Below are 25,799 nucleotides of genomic sequence, written 5' to 3' on the forward strand. Positions count from 1 at the left end.
TTTGTTTATTATTATCAAAAATACATTTGATAAATATCTGTGATAGACAATTTAATTGATTTTCTGTCATCAAAAAATGACAGTAAAACATGCAGGCGGTCAATGTGAGCTCTCTCTCTCTCACTCTCTCTCTCTCTCTCTCTCTGGTGTTTATCGGCGCCGCTGCCTCTGTAATCCAGTGTTTGTAGGGACTGTATTCTTTTAGGAGGACTGTAAAGCAAAATATTGCAGCATTTTAACCTGAAAGTGATTAAAGCATGTTCCAAAGACTGAAACAAGAAACAACTGGCAATGCTCTTCAATACATTCTTGGAAACAATTGAACTGTGAGAAAGGAAATGAATAAAATAATAAACATAGCATAAAACTAGAGAAACCTATACATGTTTCTTTGAGTTATTGAAAACAAATTTGCTATTAGTCAATCAGTGTGGAGTTTAGGTAGCAACAAGCTTTTAAAAATTGTATTCAGCTTTATTTTATCGTCCAAATTCCTTTCTTTTTTTTTTGTTAAAAACAGAAACTAAAAGTGACTTGAACCAGAAACATATTAGCATTTTAAAACATAAAAGCAAGCAGAAAAAACATTATGTGCAAGGTGTGAAAAGCTGTGGCTGTTTGGGTGGGCGTGTGTGTGTCAGCCTGCCTGGAACGACAGGCCTTTTAATCTGCTCCACACCAAGTCCTGGGGAGGTGAAATGAAATGGCTCGTTTAGAGGACCCAGAAATCAAACTGACACACACACACATCACTAGAAAGAGTGTTAACAGGAGGAAAGTGCTCTGGCTGCCAACTTCTGGGTGGAATAAACTCTGGCATCAAGAAACGTTGTAGAGAAAGAGTTCCAACAAGAGAGAGCAACTAGCAGAAAGGAACAGTCCATCAGGCTTATGGACCATAAAACAAGCAAATTATGTTCTTTGTGTTCAAATTTGTAACCAATAAGATATTTGTTGGATTGGTTAGATGCCAAAAAGGGAGGGCCTTCCTGATTTCCCTTTTTCTTTGAGGTAAGAGTTCTGTGAACACTTCCAGTGCTGAAACCCAGACTTGTTCCACATTGCAACACTGATAAGTTTGATCTATTTTCAGCCAGTAGTGTTGAACGGAGCGTGGCCTGGAAACCGCTGGAATAAGAGTTCAGAATTCTTGAAGTGAGGTTTTGGAAATGTATTATCAATAATAGTTACTAATGTGGAATAAACAGATACTGCAACACCATCAGTTTACAAAAGTAAAGAAATCTCAGAAGGCTAACAACCAGTTGGAACCCTGTTCCTGATTTCAGCCATTTTAAATAACTCAATTTTCTGTTTGATACAGTTACCTGTCAACACAGCTTTCTGCTTTTCCTCATGGTCCTCCCATTTTTTCTTAAGTCTTAATCTGTTTAATTAAACATTAATGCCTTTCCTTCTTACATGGTTGGAATTATATCTCCGTCTGAAGCCAGCATGAAATCCTACAGTCTGGCATCAATTAAAACTTACGTTGGCCAGTCTTGCTGTCAACATCTGACACCTCGAAGCTGCAAAATATGACTTATCCTTTATAAGTTATGCTGCCATTTGTTTTCAATCATGAAGAGCACACACACATTCTCGTGGTTCCTAAAGCAGCTGTTACAATATTTCCTGTCTTGCCATGTTTATAGTTGTACTGAAAAACTGCCTTTCTTCTCTGTTTCTGCAGGTGTAGAAGCAGACTATTGGGATGTTGTGTTCTCTGTATCCTTCCTTCTCTTCTCTACTCCTATCTCCTTTTTTCCCTTTGGGCCTTTATTCCACCTTTCTCTCTTTTTTCTGCTTCCTTGTCCATTACATTTGAAACAAACCCAAAGCAACTTCTAGAGGAATCCGTAATGCTCCACTTGTGAAAGTAAATATGTTGGGACTCACCTTAACAGCAAATCCGAGTGCCACAATGCCAGACGGGAAACATTACAGAAACAAACAAACAAACAAAAAAAACATTTTGATGTATAGTGCATGTCCACCAGGATTAAAGCTATAAAATTAAATGTTCTGCTAAATTCCATCAGGGAATGCTTTTCTTTTGCTGTAACTTGTTTCATGTTTTGCTTTTCTTAATCAGCAGACGGTCTAGGAATCGAATACAAGTGTCCACAAATAGTTAAATATTTACCGGCTGAAATAGTCAATTGTAATCTCAGCTACAACAACCTGCAATCAGAAGGTTGTAGGTGTAATTCCAGCTTGCTTCCGTTAGTAGCAAAAGTAGGAGATGTGCGCCTACTTTGGGTTTCATTATCTTCCTCAGGACGTAGCGTTTTTTTGCTATTCCTTTTGAAATGAATTTTTTCATTTTTTTTGTCGTGCCTTTATTGGATTTTCCATTCTTTTTTGGCAACATTTGATTTAAATGTTATTTTGTAGCTGCTAATGCCTGAGTCCGACTGGGTCCTTCCAGTGTACTTTGTGACAGGTATTGTTAGTTGGTAACAAAAGAAAAAAGAGGTTTTACAAAAACGACTTCATATTTTTAACTTCCAAAGGCTTAACCAAGTCAGCCGTGGGAAAGCAAAGAGATAACAGCAAATGTATTCCTATTGTTTAATAGGATAGCAAATGTATTCATATTTCATATTCTTCACTTCCACAATACTATGTTTTTTCCTGCTGCCTTTTTGTATTAGTTGGGTAAAGAAATGAAAATTTTAAAATTAGTTACTCATTATTCCTTTGCTTGTTTTAATTGAAAGCAAACAGGGAAACGGTTTCCTAGTATCCCCAGGAACTAAATTAGTTGCAGTTTAACATTTGAATCACTTTTTTTTCCAACAGCAGAGTGTGTATGTAAAACTCAAGAAATGAGAGCAACACGTGTCAAATGAATCAAACCGACTTCGAAATGAAATGACGCCTTGACAGTTTTCAATTACCGCAGTTCAAAGACAGGTGACTAATTTAGAAATATAATTGTGTTCTTAAGTATCCAAAGGCAAATGTCATTATCAAGATCTTTTCTTTATTCATTTGAACATGAAAAACAAATTAACACTCTGAACCAAAAAGTGCAACTAAAGCTGCAAAGTAACATCTGTACAGTACCTGTAACTTCTCACATAGCCTGTGTTCTACTCTGTAGTTCATGAAAGCAACGCTTCAAAATTTGCATATTGATGCAGACACATTTGTTGGCTCCACTGGTAAAGTGTGTTGTTTACCAGTTTAAAAACTCTTCATTTAAATGTGATTTTTATTGCAGTAGCATAATGTCAAAATAAAAACAGGAGAAAAAAAAGGCGTTCCAACCTTTGTTTGGATGGCTTTTATCTCTCAAGAACATACAACTGCGTCGATATCTTGATGAAAAGCATTTTTATTCTTTCTTGTCTGAGTAAAACCATTGCGTTAGCACCCCCTACAGTGCGGTTGTGAACACCGTCTCTGACATTGACAGATGCGAAAGTGCGTCTCAAATCATGAACTTTATGCCAAATTGAATTGTTCAAAATATGAACAGCAGGGAGTACAATGTGCCACCCCTGAAATTGATAAAAGCAATTAAGTCTTAATAAGGACTTTCTTTCCCAGCTGAAAGGACGATGAATTGTCCCAATGTAGTGTAAAATGATGATGAAGCACTCCTGGCTAGCCTGGCTAGGACTGCATTGTGCTAAATTTGTGTTTTCAGCCATCAACTCGTTTCAGTTTCAATATTGTGCCTGGAGCGGCTATCTTAGAGTGTGTTGCTCCAAACATATACAGTAAACAGGAATGTTAGTGCAGTAAAGCTGACACAAGCTTGAATAAATGTTCCCTCAAGATTTCTGAAAATGAAGCCGCTGTTTCCACTAGTAAACTTTACATAGGTCTGTTTTTATGTGTCCTTGAAAAACTTATTTCTATATGAGCAACACAAAATATAAACAACGTAGTCGTACGCGATTGCTTAAATGACCAGACTTTTCCCACTGCGCTTTAATAATATGGCAGCACTGTCTTCATTAAGAGCAGCTTTTCCTGAAATATAAAGCAATTCTCACTCTTAAGGCGGTGTTCAGATAAAAGCATAAAAAAAACTATTGAAAACAGACAAAAGCAGAGCTCTTGTTATGCTGATTTGATCTTCTTCTTTCTACTAAAAACCCTCTGCATTATTTTTAGAGCTGTGATAAAACTTTGCAGTTTTCATGTGGATCAATAAAGCCAGCTCAAAATCTCTGAGCTTTAGTCAAACAAGCTACTGTGTATGTTCTCGGTATGGGATGATGTTTGAACTTTCTTCAAACATCGAGCGAATCTGCAAAGCGCAAATGATTTCTAAAGCCCCGGTTTTTGCGGCGTGCGCATGAAGAAAGATTCTTCCCAAATCCATTTGACATTTGTAACTATGGTAACACAAGGCTTAACAGATCGGGTGATCACTGAGTCAAGCGGTCGCAAAAAGTTCAGCCGGATGAGGAGAGCAACTGAACATGGTGTGTGTAGCCAGAGCTGTGGGAAATTTGCTTGACAAATAAAAAGAAATACTATCAATGGATATACAGTTAATAAAATTGCTTTTATATTGTGGAGAGTTCAATATTATTATATTATTGAAATATTATTGCATTTTTATTGTTAGTACGTTGGTCAGCAATATGCTTCACAAAAGAGCAAGAGAACAATGATGTGCCTGTTAAAAGCCATTAGTAATGAAATCTGTTTGTGAACAGTTGATGAACTTCAGTTCGTAAGTTACTTGGTAACTTGTTACTCTAATCCCACCACTTTGTTCAGTAGCTAGTAATCTAACACGTTACTATTGAAATCCAGTAATCAGATTAAAATTACTTATCCAAATCACTGTGTTACTATTTTCTTTTGCGTCTTGGGTCGTGACCGTCGTCAGGCACGCTGTGACACACGTAAACAAAGGAGGGAGGAGAGAGAGGCGCCTCTTGTTGATGGAATAAACAGGAACTATTTTGAGTTTCTGTCGCCAAGTCCGATTATTATATGCGACTTTGGCCATGTTTTTTTCTGAAGTCGCTTGCAAATTTAAGTCGCGTGTTGCAGTTTTTTGGGCTTGTTTCTGAACGTGAAGTTACTCATTTGGTAATAAACAGAGACGTAATAAACCCCAGAATTTGTCTAACAACCAGGTAGTTTTAGTCAGGCTCTCCCTGTCCATCATTTCCCGAATGATCCGTCCCACTGTGTCTTTGAAAAGACACAGCGGGACGGATGTGCGGGACGTTGAGCTTAGCGTTGTGCTTCAGAATAACTGCAAACATCAAGACTAATATGGACAACGCAATAAACATGAAAACAGCCACGAATAAACGTAAAGTTAAATACCATTATAAACATTAATATTAAGATAAGTGTCACAAATCTGTGCAGCCATCTGAGTGGTGGAGCCGCAGGAGGAGCGCTGACAGCAAACACAGGGCCGTAACGCAGAACCTGGAGGCTGGGGGAGGAGATTTCTAAAATCCTGTTAATGGTTTTCCAGAAAATAGTGGAACATACAAAAACACGCAAAAATTACTAACAGTTTTCTTTTCTTTTTTTTTCACCTGTTGTAACCTTTAAACAATCTCCTCTTCAGTTCAGCCTTATAAGTAGAGATACATTGTTAATGTTACCATTATAAAATAACTTGCATTAAGAAGCTCAGTGTAATTTTTATATTGAGGTTTATATTGAGGCGGAGGGTTGCTGCCAGCAGCTGCTGATAGTAACTAATAAAGTAACTTGTAATCTAACTTAGCTATTTTCCAAATCAAGTAATCAGTAATCTAACTAAGTTACTTTTTCAAAAAGCAATCAGTAATCTGATTAAAGTTACTTTTTCAAAGTAATTATGCCATCACTGTTCATTAGTCAATGTTAGCTGCTTTGGTTGCCTCGTTCTATGTCTCACTTTTAAGTGGACCGTTTTGTTCATAGTGTAAGTGTAAATGTAGCCAAACAGCTGATGCAATGTTTGTTTAGTGAGAGAAAAAGATCAAACTCAGCTAACTGTCAGCCAGTCGTTCTACAATCACACCAGGAAAGATCCAGAGCAACAGGCTTTACTACAGTTAGCCAGTAGCCTACAGATCTCTATTGTAGGTCAAATTTCTATCGTTTCTACTCTATACCGTTTCCACACAGTAAATATTGTGTATATTACTGTATACATACTAGTGTATATTATGGAGTGTGTAATGTTAAAAGCTCTACATTATATAATAACTGTACTATCAATAGGAGTATTTATAATTTTGTAGCAAACTACTTGGAAAGCAATATTGTTAGGTTGTGATTTGAATTTGTTCCAACGTGTCACAAATCAAAGCGACTGGTCAGTAAAGATTAGCTTAGCATTTAGTGCTTTAGTTAAAGGACATAGCAAAAATACTGCAATAAGCTTACGTGGACTAAAACCGATTACACAAATCCACCAAACTGAAGTCTAATAACTACATAATGAATGTATCTGGATTCCCCTTCTAAACCGTCGTCACTTTCAGGACAATGTTACTCTACGACTTTGAGGGTGAAACTGTTGCTAAGAGAAACCAAACACCTGAGGGGTTTCCGACTAGAAAATATAATTCTTGAAAACACGTACCAGATCATGTTATGGTTTCACCCCCCTGACACTTCTCTCCATAACAAATATGATTGCTGTGAAGTCAACGCCTCCGCGAGGAATAGGCAGCACACCGGTCAATTATCACCAGCTGTCTGCAGTGAGAAGACCTGCTGTTAGAGCTGCCATAAGACAAGTATTGACACGCACAGAGAACTCCGGAAGGGCAAACGCTCCGACCAGGCTTTCCTCAAAGAAATATGATGATGTTATTTGTAAAGGGACAGAGGGTGGACAACACCCCGCGTGTTGATTAACGAGAGAGGCGACTTTCCTCGTCAATATGACATCCTTTGTCCTCGTGATTCGCCTAATACCTGTTGATTAAACACTGAGTGATGACGCCAATACTCGGAGGTGACCCCTCGAATCTGTAAAGGAGATAAATTAAAGCCCTCCATCAAAACGTGATCAATGCCACGGAGCGCCTCTGGCTGAAATGGACGCCTCGGTATAATGAAGCAATAATTTAAGTTTACTGCTTGGTAAGTGAATGATGGACATTCGAGCACAGCCTGCAGAGATTTTTGAATGTCAACATGAGAAATTAACCCCAAATCGAATTGTCTTTAACGGCAGTTGTATTAAAAATACCTACTTTTATTACTACATTTCTATTGTAGTCTTTAAGGTTCTTATCCCAACATTAAGAAAAACCCTCTTAATGTTTTTTATTGCATTTTTTAGCATACTGTATTAATATCACTTATATTGTGACTGAAGTTGCAATAACTTCATTTGCTACGATTTGAGAGTTAATCTGACCACGACTTCAGCATGAGGAAGTAAAAATATTATGACTTTTGGAAGCTGATAGTCAAGCAGAATGATTTGGGAAAACTTTATCCAAAATTAGGAATAACTTAACGTCACGGTTGGACAGCGGGGAAGCAGAACAGTTGTCCCATCAAACCATCAGTTCCCAAAACCACACAAAAAAAACCTCGTAACAGAAAACACAGGTCAGTACGAACTCGCCAGACTGCACATAGAATAAAACACTTGTAGGGTCCAAATGACCCCGTCTCTTAGGCCATGGTAGCATTAAAAACAACACAGCATAAAAAAAAAAAAGAATAAATAAATTACAAAATGAACAAATTAAATGAGAAAAGTTCAGAGCCTGAGAGACTCTAGATATTTATCTAAATATATTCCATAAATTTCAGTTACGCTCCACATTAGCTGCTCATTGTCTAAATAATTTATATGATGTGTTTCACCTACTGACCGACTCACTGAGTTAATTACATTTTTATTATTCTAATTAAACATAACTAATCTCACAAAGTGGAATGTCAACATAATAATGAATTTAAAAATCTGTTTGTTTAATCAATAGAAGTCAAATTCAAAACTATGTATAGAACCAATACATTTAACATCAGATCAAACTAGTGTGCGTGTAGAGATATACACTCACCGGCCACTTTATTAAGTACACCTGTCCATCTGCTCATTAACACTAAAATTTAGCATCAACAACATGAAAGCATGGATCCATCCTGCCTTTTATCAATGGTTCAGGCTGGTGGTGGTGAAATGGTGAGGGGGATATTTTCCTGGCACACAAATATTTTCCTGGTCCATTAGTATCAATTGAAAATCGTGTCAACGCCACAGCTTACCTGAGTACTGTTGCTGACCATGTCCATCCCTTTCTGACCACAGTGTGCCCATCTTCTGATGGCTACTTCCATCAGCATAATGCGCCATGTCATGAAGCCCAAATGATCTCAGACTGGTTTCTTGAACACGACAATGAGTTCACTGAACTCGAATGGCCTCTACAGTCACCAGATCTCAATTCAATAGAGCAACTTTGGGATGTGGTGGAAATGTTGCAGAGATTCGCATCTTGGATGTGCAGCCGACAAATCTGGAGCAACTGCGTGATGCTATCATGTCAACATGAACCAGACTCTCTGAGGAATGTTTCCAGTACCTTGTTGAAGCAAAGCCACAAAGAACTAAGGCAGTTCTGAAGGCAAAAGGGGTCCAACCCGGTACTACCAAGGTGTACCTAATAAAGTGGCCTATGAGCCAATTATCATAGTATAATTTTAATAATTTTAAGCAATTATCGCCTGCATTCACTCTGAATTTTACTCAGACAGACATCTGACACAGTAGTGAATGGCATTGGAAAGCAGAACCAATACAGGGCTAATTTCCAAAAATGAAGCAATGATGCTCCTACATCCTAGGTTTTGTGTTCCACTGCTTGTTCTGGGCACATGAGCGATCCACTAGAACTCCATTTTCATTGTTATCAGCTTTATTTGGGGAGAAGTGCTGCCTCTGACAGCAGTAACCCGGTAGAGGATTAAGTAGGAATAGAAGACGGACAGAGAGACGGATGGATTACGTGTCCTTTAATCCAGCGTATAGCTCCTTAATCTAGTTTTTTGGATTGAAAACTTAACCTATAAGCCAACCTGTGGTATGAACTTAACCCAGGCCTGGAATCAGTCCACACTTGATGCAGGAAAATCACCCAGAGTGGGCTATATTATAACTTTTACATGTTGCATGTTTTTGTTTATATTCAGAAAATTTCACACAAGAGCAGAACACTAGAGGGCAAAGACAATTCTTTTACTTACCGTCGATGTACAAAATGAAACCTGGACATGTAGGTGTTATTAAAGCAGTGCAGTGCGACAGATCAAAGGGAAAAACGCAAAAACAAAAGTTAAAGAACAACTGAAAACCACTCGTATTCTGCTTTGTCACTCTTTGCGTCAGCTACGTTACATGCATACCCGTTGCCATAGCAACAGCTCTGACAACAGTTCCACTAGCTTATCAGGATTCAACATTAAAAACACGCAAACATTTCCCACACAGAGAACAGAACATTGACTCCATTACAGCTTTATGCTTTCAAGCTTGATGTTCATTTTGCAATTACTAATAAGTGATGGTGGTTGATTAGGTAATTAACCCCTGCTCCACTGATGGTCTGTCAGAGTTTCTTGTGTGGGTTGCCTTTTTTTTTTTTTTTTTTTTTTTTTTAACTGAACCAAAGCACACTGAATTCCGCAGCACATCTACATATTAGGTTTGTCAAAGTCAAGCTAGCATAATTGATGTACTTCCTTCTCCATCTCTATTTGTGTTAATTAAAACTCTTTCCTGACCCTGTGAAATGTGAAACCCTTGGACCTTGTTATGTAGATGTCATAGTGTTGACAATAAGCAGCAAAGCACTGTGTGGTCTTCCAGCAGAAATTTTGGTGGCAACGTGATGTCAACGTGTCTACAGTATAGTAGTTCAGGTATATTGTGTGTATAATATCAATGCTCTTATTGAGTCTTTAAAAGTAGTTTCTTCATGAATACCAAGTTGTTTACATTGCCCTTGTATTAGTTCTTCTATAATGTTTCTCTGTGTATTATATACAGTATGTGTAAACACATGTATAATGAGGACTATATTCATTGATGTCTTACATTTGTTCTGCTGCCCTTCATAGATCATAGTACACCTAGATCAACTAGGTCTTTGTAGAAATTTGAATTCATGGATTTGTTTTTACCACTGTTAAAACTCCAAGCCTGATTTCTGATGCATTAGAGAGCTGAACTGAAACAACGTTTGTCTTGTCTCCTCATTTACATTTAGGATTATTTGATCAGTGCGGCGAGCAACAAAAGGAAAACGCATGGCTGCAGGGAAAGCTGAAATGTAATATCCTCATGTCATTAGAGGTTTACTACAACAATAACAGCCCCGCAGAGCCGATTCCACATTCTTTTTATTATATCATCTGTGAGAGAAAATACGTCTGCTTCTGTCTAATCCACCTGAAGCCGCTTCTCTCAAAACTTGGGCTTTTACACTGCCACCTGCCCCAAATACATATGAATAAGGAGTCAGACTCTCACAAAGGCAGCTTTGGCATGCATCAAAAGTTCTTAAGATACCTTACCTGCCAGGCACCCCATAAGTGACTGCAGCAGCAGCAGTTTCCATAGTAACATCATCTTCAATTTTGAAGGGTCAAAAGTGTTTTCACATCCAATCACAAACGTATGGAATCCGATTTGCACTTCTCTCCTTTGCCAATCTGCGGAAGAAAAAGAAACCAGGTGAAATTTATTAAGCACTTATTCGCAGCAACTTTAAAAAAAAATTGGGTGTCCTTCGCTTGCCGAAGTCATCCCACACGGTGTGGAACAAGGAGGATAGTCAGAACTTGGTAAAACGGAAAAGTGTTTAAATTTAATTTAAAAACCGCTGAACTGAACCACAACTTACAGGTTTGGGGGAGTAAACAAATCTCAAAGAAACCCTTCGCCTGACAGGAACAGGACAGGAAAACGTTCATTTCCGTATCTGCAGCAACACAACAGGCAGAGCTGCTTTCAAAAGCAGCTCCAACTCCCATACATCGTCATGGTATTGTTCTTTAGGAACTCTTCCAACTTACATGCAAAAAAAAAAAGTGCAAAAACTGTAAAACAGAGAGCACCAGAGAATTTCTCAATGCGCTCTGCCTTTTTTCTTGAACATATTCTCTATTCAGTCTTTTCCCAGGCGAAAAGACTGAAAGTTTAAAGTTTTCCCAGAAAAAACCTGAACTTTATAGGATAGACCTCGGGGAAAGAAAAGAGCCTGAAATTATACATGCGGCTAAGGTGGAAAAAAGTTAAAAAAAACAAACAAACCTGTCACTACATTTGAGAAATCAATTTATTTAAGTGTGCCTACTGCACACAGCATAATAATATCATATAATTGTTGGAGGAATTCACAGAGGCACATCATTTGATCTTTGGATGTCTCTTTGGGCTACCAGCTTTAACTTTCAGTGCAGATTTTAGCTGATAACCATAATAAAATATCTTAAATAGGTGTGAGCAATATAAACTTACAATTTTAACACAATATTTTGTTGTGTACAGTGATAAGGATGAAAGTGATGAAAAAAAACTTCTTTGCAGTCTTTTTTTAGCTAATTGTACAGCTTTGACTGCATGGCGACGACAGCCTGAGAAAACCCTGGAAAACAGCAAAGTGTCTTTGCAGCAACAGGAAGGCTAACGTGGTGGCAGAATGTTTGACTTTCTTGTTCTGTCCAGCAGAAAAAGATGAGATTCAGTTTTATTTCTTGTAGAGCATGCAGAATAACTTTACTTAAATGTACAAACACACAGAGACTGGGGCTACAGTTAGCGATGCTAACAGCGCTAGTGGTGCTAATTGCTGATGAAAGTTGTTGAGGATTGAAAAATGTTCTACATTTCTTGACTTCATTTCACTAAAATACTAAACACCAATATTCTTACAGCTTTATATGTCCCTTCTGTCAGGCGCTCACGTAGAAACCCAGCATAACTTCACCCCCATTCATGAATTAATGACCGTTCACATGCAGATATACTCGTTAAATTGCTATTATCGAGTGATTTTGTTGATGGATGTAGCAAGTTTTCCAACCGTTTTACTGTTTTCTTTTCCACTTGAAAAAGTCAAAGTTTACCGCTCAAGCTTTTTGTAAGAGATAAATCATGATGTGCTGAGGTCTGTTTTCACACCCACCTGCTCCCTCTCTGTAGCTTAAAACTAGTAGCTCTACCACTAAAAACAACATGCATATGGACATAAATGACCAATCTGATGCCCACAGTGCATTGCAAATAAAATAATAAAAAATCCACTTTATTTGTAGACGATTTTCTTGATACTCAAGGTCACCTTAGGTAGTTTAACATAAAAACAGACAATATTAAAATACACAGTCAAATTAAGTACAAAATTAGATTTAAAGAAACAGATGAGATTTGAGTTTGGATTTGAAATGTGGCAAAGAGTCTATGTTACAGAAAAATATAAATAAAACACAATAAATTGACACAAGTTGAAGCAATAACAATACCTACATGGTTTATTTCTGTTATCGATACAGACGTGGGGCATGGCCGAGCATTGGGGTTCACTTCCATAGTCAGCTGTGCCCCCCTGGACTAGAAGCTGTTTTTTTTTTTTATTTCTGCCTCAGAGTGACCAACTTTCTATTATTCATATCTTGATTTGCTACAGTAGGGGCTCCTGCACTTCCCATATCTGTGCCCTCTGTACCCCAAAGTTTTTTCATCCGTTACAACTGTTCAATCCATTGTTGATATATCATAATGTGGTTTTCTGAGCTGCCTTTAAACGCAAAAGTCCTAAAATCCTTGCGCTGGTTTTTCACTTGTGCCACAGCGACTGAGACCTGCTGCTGCTGTGCAGAGTGGCTCACTGTTGTGTGTTAGAATCATGGCAGCAAACCAGCAAAAGGCAAAGACGTTGCACAGTTTTTTCCCTCCAAGCTAACAGAATGGGTTGAGTAATGCTGTTGGAGCTAAATGATGACTAGCTAAAGCCAATATATCACATTAAGCTTGTTAACAAGTATAGGCCACTAATTTTGTTATTATGTATGTTCAAAGTGGGTACTTCTGGTTACATATGCTTGAGTAACTTTTCAATACTTATAAGGGTAGTTTTACTGCACTACTTTTTTTTCTTTTGAGTAATATTATTATTTCTTCTCTTACTTGTGTAGATTGATTTTGCATGTAAACAAATAAACTTCAGAGATTGGAAACATTAGATCCTTAGAAATCTGCAACATATGAGCTAATGTTTATGCAAATTTGAGGATAATTACTCCACATTTTATAAATGTCATGTTTACAGCCTTATTAATTATTTTGTATTAATAAACATGATTATTTTATCTGAAAGGTTACATAGAGGTTTATTTATGTATTTATATTAAAGTAAGAGCTTGTTTAGTCTGGCCCCCCCCCAGATAAACTCCTCCTGAGCAGTGACTGTATGGATGCACCAGGTTCAGGATGGGAAATTACAAACAGGAAACCTCAAAAAAAAACAAAAAAACATTAGAATTTTTTTACCCCTCCAGGGGGTCTTTTGTGGGCTCTAGTGTCCCTTATACGACAGTAGGCTGACAGGAAACTGGGAAGGAGAGGAGGGAAGACATGCGGCAAATGTCGTCGGGTCCAGGAGTCGAACCCGCGACGGCCGCGTCGAGGACTCAAGGCCTCCAAATATGGGTCGCATTAACCACTACGCCACCACGGCACGCCCCATTAGAATTTTTTTTGTGTGCGTTTTCTACAAGCTTTTGGTCCATCTCGTCTCAATGAAGTTCTCCATTACAAATTTGGATTCATATGTAACCCTAGAAGGGATTCTGAATGGAGTTCCACTCCTGAAAGGTCACCAGTTCAACTCTCATCTGTCTTTGTGAGCATGTCCTCCAAATACTTTTTTGTTTTGTGGGTGCTCTGAATTTTCAGTCCAAAATATTCACGTTGAAGTTAACTGGGGGTCGGTGTGTGTATGTGCCTGGTTTTGTTGCCCCAGTGATGAACTGGCAACCAAAAAATGAATTTTAAGAGATTCAGAACATTTATATATTTTTTTCTACTAAAGCTTCTGAAGAATGTTGTACTATGCAACATCATGAGAGACCAGACATTACACGTCTAAAGAAATGCAATGTCAGCTCATTTTTCCAAAAGGTCATTATGGTGTCATCAGTTAATATGAGTCCTTTCAAACAGTTCTCTGGTGCTCTGTTTGAGAAGAACTCTATAATTAAAAGTGTTATTTCTTCACAATCTGTGTCTAGGGATGTATTCTGGTTTGATTGGCATGTAGGGGGGCAAGTGGGAGTGATTTGCAAGCTGGCAATGAGAAGTTTATTCACACTGACCTTGAATTACTTGGCATCAATTTGCAGCAGTGGCTCTTAATGCTATCAGTATGTTTTGGTCTTTGGTGCTAAATCACTTCACTGAAATTTGTGCATTTCTTTGTGAAAAAGTTCAAGTTCAGTTTGGGTCAACAGAATCATGAATATCAGTTTTCAAGTCTTGACATAGATCTGGATTTTGCTTCCCTTCTACATGCATACAGACACATTCAATAAATCTGAATATTACTGAAAATCCTTTTATTTCAGGAAAGCCAAAGTAGGAAACACAAAAGTGCGTCACCCAGACATTTTGTTTCAAGCTGTATTCAATCTTAATTTGACTTTATTCATATGTTTGATGCTCTAAGTGAAGAAAATTCAGCATACAGTGATCTTTTTTTTCCCCACACCCTTGAATTCGTAAAAACAAAATTTACACCACCACTGATGACATCTGCGTATCCATTGAACATATGATTCTGCAAATTTAAATTGTGAAAATAAAATTGCTTAGCACATCTATTAAAATTTTTAAAAAAAACTCACAGTTTTGGCTGTACCAAAATGTGTGTATTTTGCAAAATCGCCATGGAAACACTTTATTCACATGACACGAGTCACATGGTCAACAACTGGATGTACTGTGTTTCTTATTTCATGGAAGCAACACTGTTGTAACATTGTTTTTTCGACAGTAGCGACATATCAAAAGTTTTGTGCACATTTCTAATAGAAACGTAGCTACTGTCACACGCACAAGCTACTACCACATATCTAACCCCCTTGACTCCCTCTACTGAACCTATCCATAAACTTTAATAAAATGGATACAGATATTTTAAAAGATTATTGGTTGATACCGATGGTAATACCAATATATCGTACATCCTTAGAGAAAATTCTAAAAACAATTAATGCTGACAATACAGCTAATTTTTGAAGTTTACAAATCAAAATGATCTGGCATTTATCACAACTAATCCAAGTTTTCATTATAAGACATTTTTAACAATAACAATTAACAATACAATAAATACCCAGCCATAGAGAACAACAGCTGTGTACAATTAAAAGGAGAAAATCGTCTGAAATACGACAAAATATCAAATAAAGTGAGGCTTCAAACAACCTAAGATGGTCTGAGCTAAAAGAGACCAATCCACAAGAACACACAGCATTTACTGTATGATACACAAATACACTCAGGGTGAAGAAACATGTCTTGTAAACATAAATCAGAAAAAATTTGATGCAAACCAAAACCAACATGCTGCTAAAAAAGGACTCAAATATCTTCTAAGCATGGAACTAAAATAAGTGGTTTCTAATGGTGTTGGAAAAGACAACATATAAAGAGGAAAACAGATGTATTCAGTTTGAGAGTTAGTCAAGAAAAATATAGATTAAGTTTTCTAAAAGGATGTCAAAGGCTGAAAGTGAAGCAGCTGTGCTGTTGTAAGGATTAAACAATAATACCAAGCGAGGAAGGAAATCTTTTAGCAGATCTCCCCTGGGACACAAGCAGCAGTAATTTATCACATCCAGTGTTAAGCAGATTTAGACTTTGAGGGATGTTTCTCAAAAACATCTAAAAAAAAAACACAACTACGAGACATTTTGCTATGACAAAGAAGTGAAGAAAACTCTTCTATTCCCCTCCTGCTGAAATTGCAGACAGCAGAAAGTTTTAAAACACGGCAAAAAAGTGGGATGAAACTACTGAGGAACACACAGAAGAAAGCATCGGAAGCTGTTTGAGCAGGGAGCGCTCTCATTAATCTCACATTCTCTACCTTCCAGCTCTGTCTTCGGTCTCCACCTACAGAGGAAAGCTCTTTTATCTCCATACATCACATGGAGGCTTGTCAGAGTCTGTCTCAGGTGCATCAGAAGTGCAAGGCTTTTGCCTTACACCTAGAGAGCAGTTTCATGCATATTAAAGAGTGTTTTATGAAACCACCAAGGCTTGTGCCTTTAAGGCTAATGCGTAATTTGTCGATGCAGCTCATGTCCTTTCAATGTTATACATCGCCACTATACGATTAGTTGAAGATAGAACACCTAATCCTACTATATTTCTACACACGTTAAAAAGACAATGTGTACAAAACAATACGTGAAACTTGAAATTGTCAATTCTCTCTACATATTAGACCAATAGAGATCTCAGGCCTGATGGACACATTTCAATGACGCCAAGTGTGCGAGATCCTGCCCCCAGCTTCCTGCTGGATGGCAAAAAAACAGCTTGTTGACGATGACTGTCACTGGTTTTCCTGTCAATGTAACGCACTAGATCTTAAATGTACGTACATGTGATCTACAGCTCTGGAAAAATGAAGAGCCCACTGAACTGAATCCCATTGAAAACCTCCTGGTTATTTCACCAAATATTGATTTCTGAACTCTTTAAGGGTTAAAAATATTAGTATTGTTGTTTCTAAAGTTTTCTTTGCATTATTTGAGGTCTGAAAGCGGTGATCATTTCTCATTTTCTGCAAATAAGTACTAAATTTCTGCATGGAATTTTGGAGACATGCTGTCAGTAGTTCATAGAATAAAAGAACAATGTTCATTTTACTCAAATATACCTGTAAAAAGTCAAGTCAGAGAAACTGATCATTTTAAGCTTTATCTTTTCCAGAGCTGTAGAAAAGAAAAAGTGACGCAGTGCTTTGCTACTTAATGTCAACACTACGACAACTAGATAACAAAGTTCAAGGGTATCACATTTCACAAGTCAGGAAAAAGTTTTAATTTAAAAAAATAGTGAGGGAGAGGGAAATAGGTGAGCTATGCTAGCTTGACTTTGACAACCTCAACATGTAGACATGGTACCGAAAATTTGGTATGTTTCGGTACCATTATTAAGAAAAAGAACAAAAAAATAAACGAAACGTCCCATACAAACTCTCAGATAAATCATCAGTAGAGCAGGTGTTCAAATTAGCTGATCAAATACCGCTCTGTTCATATGGTCACTTATTAAAAGTTTGCAGAATAAATATCAAGCCTGAAAACACTGAAAATACTGCAGTAGATTTAATGTTCTGCTCTTTGTGTGGGAAATGTTTGTGTGTTTTTTGATGTTGAATCCTGATACATTAGTGGAGCTGTTGTCAGTTGCTACGGCAACAGGTCTGTTTGTAGCGTAGCCAACACAGAGAGGGAGAAAACAGAAGAATACGTGTGGTTTTGAGTTGTTCTTCAACATTTTCCTTTGTTATTTTTCTCTTTGCTGTGGCGCACTGGACTAAATTAATAATCCCTACATCTGCAGCTCTTTTCGATTGGAGACCAAAATTGCAACATTTGTTACATTTCCAGCTAGGGCAGGTCGCTTTCACACTGCACTGCATGAAGCAACCCTAACCCTTTGAAAAACCTGTTCTCCTCCTCACCTGTGGTGGCGCTGCACCGAGAACCACTGAAGGAAATGACACAAATACCTCCAGAGAACAGATGAGCACAACTTCCTTCCTGACGAAATTTAGACAGAATTGGAGTTGCGTCAGATTTTAGCGGTTGTAAGATTTCCCTTATCAATCACGAGCCATTTCTCCCGCTAGTGCCAACTCTTTCAGTCAATAATTGTTCCATTCACACATTCACATATTTTTTATGCTTTCAATCCACTTAGCTTCTTTAAGAAAAAAGAGAGAACCGTGTACTCTTGTAAATTTTGTAGATGACAGACGTAGCGAATATCAGCATCTTTTAAAATTTTACATCTTGGATTTCTGGCATATCTCTCATGGGAAAGTAATACGTTTTGCTCCTTCATCCATTAAATTCTTACCATCCTGATTGTTTTAATCTTGGCTGTCTGTCAACTATTTGGTTGCAAGGAATCTCTGTGTATGAACTGAGGTACATAAGGTACGTTTAATATTCATTCCTGTTTGTTACATTTTAATGTGAGAAACGCCTACATTGTCACTTAGTAATTGTTTCTTGACTCAAACTCCAGTAGCTCCACTTTTAATAGCTAAAGTGAGTCATAAACGCATCACTGAGTACTTGGCACCTTGTTAAGATTTACTATTGATTTTAAAATTTTACTGCACAGCTTTAAAACATTAAATGACCTTAGTCTTTAATCACAGACTCATTGACTTTCCCTGTGGCCTTCAACCAATGGCATCTGTGCAAACTGCCCTGACATCTATTGCTAGGTCAGAGAACAGGAAGCTATTTTATTAACAATTTTTGATCCGGCTTTGTTGAATGAACTCAGGCAAAATATGTCTCTAGCGACCTTCAAATCAGGTTTTAAAAATGTGCTCACTGTGAAAGCCTTTGGCAACATTTGATATATTCACATTTTGTTCTTGTGAACTCCCACTGTAACTTCCTCACTTTATTTTATTTCCTTTGAAACATTTTAGATGATAAGTTCCTAACTTGCAGATTGTTATTTTTAGGCATACAATATATTTCCCTAAACAACTAGAGCAGATCATAAATGTATACACATCCCTGTTTCAGGTTATTATGATGGTCAAGAAAAATATTCTATTCAACATTCAGTTCTGCTAAGACTCGTGTTTAAAGCAGGCCCTTAATCTCTGTTTGGCCCCCGATGTTGATTTATTTAAAAAGCAAGCCTAAGACACTTTTGTCCAGACAAGACTTTAGTTGAATGTCCTACTTATTGTTTTTATCAGTAGTTATTGTTTTTGTTTTAAATTAAGCCTATCGTCAGCCATCATCATAAATTTTTGTGTCTGTTAATTTTCGGTTTATCACCCAAAACACTTGTACCATCTTAGTGCAAATGTTATTTATTTTACCTTAGTTTAGTTTTGTGTGTGTGTGTGTGGTGGGGGGGGAGGGGGGGTGTAGGCGTGTGTGTGCATCTGCTGTCTGGGAACTTGCTTGTGGGTTAAAATCTGTTCAAATTTGATAAGCATATATGGTTTTGTAGTGCATCTATCAATATATCTGAGATATTTAAAAAAAAAAAGCTGGCAAGTGGAGTGACAATTAGATTCATATACAAAAAACAAATTATCTGATATAAACACCTACAGTCTGTGACTTTCTACATCTTCCTCAGACCATCAGACAGAGAGCGTGCTCGTTGGAATCCACGTTCAAAAGACGGAGAATCATCAGGGAGGCATAATGCCTTCAGAGAGAACCGAGCGTACTCACAGGACTGAAGTTACTCTTGGTAACTTCGCTTCCCTCCAGTTGTAAAATCTATTTTTAAAAGTATCAAAGCCTCACTCGAAGCCTCCCTCCACGACCCCTTTCAACTGGACCTGATAAAGCATCCTGGGCAGTCAAAGATAACACACTGCTGAAGGCCTCACAATCCTGCTCTTGCCCATTGTTGCTGTAATCTGTTTAGTTACTTGATGCCAGGAAAATGGAAGTTGATAAATGGAGGGACGAGGCGGAGAACATCCAGCTGCGCTTTGCTAACAAAGGAGTCAGCCTGGACTTCCTGGAGCTTCTTCCAGCTATGACACACTTTTTATGCCTCTCCCGAATAAAGTCAGAAATGAGAATGCGTTTTGCATTGCAAAAGTATTTGCATCCATTGAGCTTTTTCACATTTCGTCACATTAAAACCTCAAACTTCAACATACTTGATCAGGTTTTTATGTGATGGAGAAAATCATAAATGGTTTCCAGGAACGCAGCAGACAGGTGAAGGAGAAAGTTCCAGAAAAGTTGTAAGGTGAGTTAACAATATCCTAACCATTAAACAACTTATATACCACTATTTGATCGAGGGGTGCAACAATTGCAGTTTTCTGGCCGATTGTTGATATTGCTGATCACTCTGCAAGTGACCGCCCACCAGGTATTACATATTAATATTACAAGAATAAAGTCCTATTATTACAGTTAAAAGCATTTTTAGTCGTGGCCTGCAGTATTTTTGAATTCAAGTATTTAGGCTGAAGGGATATTGACCCCTTTGCAAGGTAGTGAACAAGTCAATAATAATTCCATTCAAAGTGTGATGAACTAAAAAGGAGTAGAATTTTTTATTCATGCTTTTATCTGTCTCAGAAATACATTCTAACCCAATGCTGTTTCGTTTGTACAGTTGGAAAACCTGCAGTGCAAAACCACCAATATCATCCTGGTATTATTGGAATTAATAGGGGAGGTGTTATGCCAATATTCCCCAATTCCCTGACATAATTTCCAGACGGATTCTGCTGCAAATCAAACATCTGACACAATAGATGTAATGTAAGGTGGCCCCATTTGCTGAAGCAAAAGGACTGATGATGCTCTTGGGCATAAGCAGAATAAATAACCTGTATATTCAGTCAGCAGCAAATTACCTGAAAATTGTAACACTGACTCATTTTCACCCATCATGGAATTAGCAGAATTTTCCATGCACAAAATGAGCCCATAAAGAGCCGCTTCTGAATGGATGGCGGTTGAGAGGTATTACTGGGCTTTAAGAGCAGCAGCAGATAGCAGCTAGAGGGAAACGTGCAGCGCCTCTAAAAATGATACAAACACCTGCTAAAATACTAACACCATACAATTTTTTTTTACTTGTTCCACCTATGATGTGAGATAAATTTTGCAAAATTCAACTGGGAGAAAAAAAAAAACATCAAACAAAAAAACGAAATTGCATATGTGTATCAGGATTCAACACAAAAAACAATTAAACATTTCTCACACATAGAACAGAACATTCAGTCCGTTACACTATTATGTTTTTAGGCTTGATGTTCATTTTGCAATTATTAATAAGTGACCGCTGTGGTAGGTTAGCAACCACTGCTATTAGCTAAGTTAACACAGTGGTGGTTAAATAGCTCATTTAAAAACCTGCTCTGCTGATGATCTGTCAGAATCAATGTGGGTCGCTGTTTTTTAAACTGAACTGCATATCTACATGTTACGGTTGTCAAAGTCAAGCTAGCACAACTGACCTACCTCCATCTCCCTCGCTTTTTTTCAGAGAAACCTTTTACTGTCCATATCTACTGTTGACTATTAGTAGCAAAGCACTGGGTTCCTTTTTCTTTTTCATATATCACACGTACATTGAAGATTTAGCATGCTGGTGGCAAGGGGTAAAGCGTGTGAACCACTATGCTTCTCAGCTGACCTGGCAACTCCCGTAACCCAACTCCAGATGACTGATTGATTGATTGATTGATTATCTGCCACGATAAGAGATCAAAACAATTAAAAACTGATTAAATCAAACGTGAACGTTGGGGCCACAATTCCAAAAGGTACATTAGATGCAGAAACAGGGCTGTGCCTACCCAGATACAACAGCATGCTCACAGTGAAACATGGTGGTGGAACAATCATGATTTGCGGTTCCATTTTTATTTATTTATTTTTGTTTTTAGATGGAAAAGATCCAAATACCAGTTTCAGTGTACAGCATCACAACAAAAGCTAAATCAACACAAGAACTGTCACCAGAAGGAAGTCTGGAACTGACTCTGACAGAAAATCTGTGGGGTCACTTTAAATGGACAAGTGTTGTCCTCCCATTTTGATTGATCTGGAGAACTTTGGCAAGATAGAGAGAGCAAATATTGCCCAGTCAAGATGTGATGATTAATAGCCTCCTACCAAAAAACAGACTGAATGTTGAAATTAAATCAAAAGCTGCATGATTGCAAACTTTTTATCATCAGGGCCAAAATTGTCAAGTTTATATTTACTATTTTATTTATCTGCTCATAAATCAACTAAAGCATGCTAAAATGTATTGAAACAAACAAAATAGCGAGATTTTTCCAGGAAGGAGTTCCATAAATCCTTTTAGCTCCAAAACATAAGAAGGGTCGGGCATACAGTTTTCTGATTATTATTTATTTTTATTTTCGATTATTTCTTTCTTAGCGTAAGCCTGAGTAAGAGTTGATGGACATTTTTGTTCCTAAAATACTACAAAATTTATATGAATGCTAAAATCAGATAAATAATTTCTTAATTTGTGTCATTTAAGCATTTTAAAAATTGATTTAAGACTTTATTTGTAAAATTTGTCACCCTATAAGATATTTAATAATTTTTCATTTTGTCATGGGCACACAAAATCATTCAGAGGACAGTAAATGGTCCCAGTGCCACACTTTGGACACCCCTGGTTTAGCTGAATGCAGGCAACCAGTTTATTGCTTTTTTAATATTTTTCACATTCCCCTACCAGATATTTTGCTATTCTTATAGCATACTTTGAGTATCTTATAGGTCATACTAAAGGTGGGAAAAGTTATGAAATTCTGAAAAAAAACAAAACAAATGTTACCAGTTATGATAAAAATTACAAGTTTGTCCAAAAGAAATCATCAGGAGCCGTAAATCTAACAGAGGAACACAAAGTGATCACTACAGCTTTCAGTAACAAACTCGTGTGTTTGTGTCCAGGAGGTGCAGAATCCCATCTTGAATGAAATTAACTTGAGAGAAGATGAAATGAAATATTTGGCTAATCTGCTGTGGTCAGAAGAGATCTGCTGTCCAGTGATATGAGCTCTTCGAGCCCGGCAGAACCAGAACGGATCAAAAGCACCGTCCAGCACATGACATGAGCCCAGTTGGTTCTGATATGCACTAGCCAATCGTTGCCTGCTGGGTTCCATTCCACACTCTGACACACTCTAGAGGATGAACTGGAGGGTATATTAAGTCAAACTAAACACAGAAAAGGAAGGATTGAATGAAACCTGTTGAATGCTGGGAAAACAACACAAACATAAAATATGAGCTGCTTTTGAGCCGAGGCGTTCACAGCGTCACAAAGAACGTCATGAAAGGAACAGGAATGCATTTGAGATGTTGCGGTTATTTGTGAAGATGATAGGACTACGGAAAATAAATGAATTAATTTTAACCTGGAAGATTCTCAGTGTCCAAAGTTTAATAAGACAAAACTTTTTTTTTTTTTTCTTCCTTTCTGTTTACTTACTTACAAACATACGTAGGTACGTGAATACATATATACATATATATATAAGTGACGTGCGGTAAGGTGCAAAGCTGCTGAGGCACTGACTTAATCAGATATACAAATGTTGACCACCTGCATGTTATTGTTTACATAAGGAAATTTCGCGCATGTGGACAATGCTGGAGGGCAAAAAGACTATTCTTTTACATGTCATCCATATCGTACCATTAGAGAGAGGGTGGGGGATGGTAGCGTATCGCAAGAGGGGGGAGGAGGTCTGACTGTACATTAACCACCTCTCTGTCCGTCTCTCCCCGCTCTAACAGTGGCGGCAACCTGCTAAAAGTTTCCTGTTTTCTCAAATCCAAAACTTGACAGATATGCTATTTTATTTATATAAGTAATTTCCACTATCAATAATAATGTGTCTATCTGAGGATTCCGCTGGTCATTATCTTTCACTAGAGCCTTCATTGATGACTGTATGTTGAAGCCCTGAGGAGTTGCAGTCATTTGAAGTTTGTATATCATGTGTTGTCTAAGTGTGCCACTTGGAGACGCCAAATGGAGACTCTGAATGGCACACTTGTACATCCTCAAAAATAAACATGTCCAAAATGACATTTCTTTTTGTGCTATTCTGATCAATCTTGAAATCCACAAGCAGAATACTCTATTCTACAGATTTATTGTATTTTCCAGTCCATACATTCAACACTCAATGTGCATTTACAAGAAATAAAAATGAAAAATCTGGGTGAAGCAAAATTTTTCAATTTCTTTTGTGTTACAAACGTAATAGCTACAAACTACTTACAGTTAAAGTATTTTTGACTGAAAAAAACAGAAAATTTAGCTTGTCATCTTCATAAAGAGACCAAGCTTTTGCATGTACTCCAAATTGTTCAAGAACAGCAGCTGATTTAATTTGGGTATACCTTTTCAGCTGTTTTTTGGTGATTTTGGTACCACCAGTTAAGGGGTTAAGTTATTATTATCTTATTAAACATACCAACCTGACTAACTTAATGCTAATTGGAGCTTTGAGCCTTCTGAAAAGTGACAAACCCAGTTCAGCATCCTTAACAACATGCAGGTGTTTTTATGCTGTGAATCACCTTCTGCTCTCTGTGCTGTTTACTCAGTTTAATTAAAAAGTCCAGTTAACAATAGATAATTATTTTCACTCTCAGCTTTTCAGACCCCAACCTTATTAGTCATCAGTGCATGTGTACATGTGTGAGTTTTATTTCTTATTTATTTACCGTGGAGTAATTAACACCAGGCCTCCATGTTTTTGTTTAAATACCAGCTTCCAGTTCTCCTTTGTTATCGACACAATTTGCTTTGTTTTATTCCGTTCCTTTTTACTGAATAGTAAAAAGTTGTGCTCTTTTTAGGTTTCATGAGAAATGTTTTAACAACACCTATGGTTTGTTTTCCTGCTGAGAGGAAATTTCTAAATGTAAATCTGGTCTAATTTTTGTTTGTAATATTCAAAGTCATTTGGATATAAAGTGCTTATCCAAATTGCACAAACCCATTTTAGAAAGACAAAAACAAGATATTGGTATATAACTTTAAACATTTTCCTGCCTAAAACATGACAAATTTGAACATTTCAAGTAAAAAACAAATAAATCTCTGATGTAAAAACATAAAAACCCAGCTGTGTTAAGTGTGCACACCTTAATAATAATCGTATTGAACCAGATTAACCTGATATGAGGCTCAGACTTAGAAAGCTGTTCCTGACCTTTACTCTTTTAGGTCCTTCTGCTGAAAACAGTTTATTTTTATCAACAGTTTGTTGTTGATTTGTTTTGGGTTTAACCAGAATTTGCTTACAACTTTTTCCTTTGGATTTTATATCTTAATATAAGATACAATTTTGAGTTGTAATCGTTATTTCAGAGAGATTTCGTTAATATCTGGTTCAAAACTGATTATTTACCTTTAATACAAGGGACTATATATGCCATGACATCCTACGTCTGGCTTCTTCTCATCTTTGGTTTAGTCATCTTATTGTTTGTTAATGACTTATCACACCAAACTTATTCATGTGAGATTTTCTTACTTAATGGAAAAACAACAATTGCGAAATAGTGTTTTGGTTTTTGGGGTTTTTTTTTTTCCAACATTAGGAATTTATGCAAGTGCCAATCAAATGTGTGCTACCCTTTGCAGACTCTCATTCTACAGATTCACTCACCTCAGCATGCTAAATACTTTAAGTGGCTCCAAGAATTAATTTTCTTCCAGATAATTATTTGACCACTTGGGGGCACTCCAGTGACTATTATTGTTCATGGAACTCAATTTATGCAGAAATATTAGTAAAATAATTTATCTTCACCCTCTAGAACAAAGGTGGTACCTATTATCTTGGTCAAGTTCTATTTTAAATGGACAAAATAAAATAATGGAACACAAAGTCACCTCAGTAGATGTGGTAAAATGAGTTGTCAGTTAATGTAAGATTTATCACAGGGATAATGTATGATATCCTTGCGTTGGCTCCGAATGGCTCCATTTCTTTTTATTTCCTGATATCCGTTACATTTCATAGGTCAGCTAACAAGTTTCT

At 37.2% G+C, this 25,799-nt stretch overlaps 1 protein-coding gene across 2 annotated transcripts in view; it reads right to left on the minus strand.

The window, feature by feature from the left end:
- The window catches only part of cntn4 (contactin 4), a 242,934-nt gene that overhangs the window by 204,405 nt on the left and 12,730 nt on the right, over positions 1–25,799 (minus strand). For both annotated transcript variants that reach the window (XM_032549067.1, XM_032549066.1), the window contains exon 2: positions 10,525–10,662. In XM_032549067.1, the coding sequence (XP_032404958.1) occupies positions 10,525–10,662 (138 nt within the window). The remainder of the gene's footprint in view (positions 1–10,524; positions 10,663–25,799) is intronic.

The sequence above is a fragment of the Xiphophorus hellerii genome, chromosome 20, assembly GCF_003331165.1.
Source record: "Xiphophorus hellerii strain 12219 chromosome 20, Xiphophorus_hellerii-4.1, whole genome shotgun sequence".
Classification (NCBI taxonomy): Eukaryota; Metazoa; Chordata; class Actinopteri; order Cyprinodontiformes; family Poeciliidae; genus Xiphophorus; species Xiphophorus hellerii.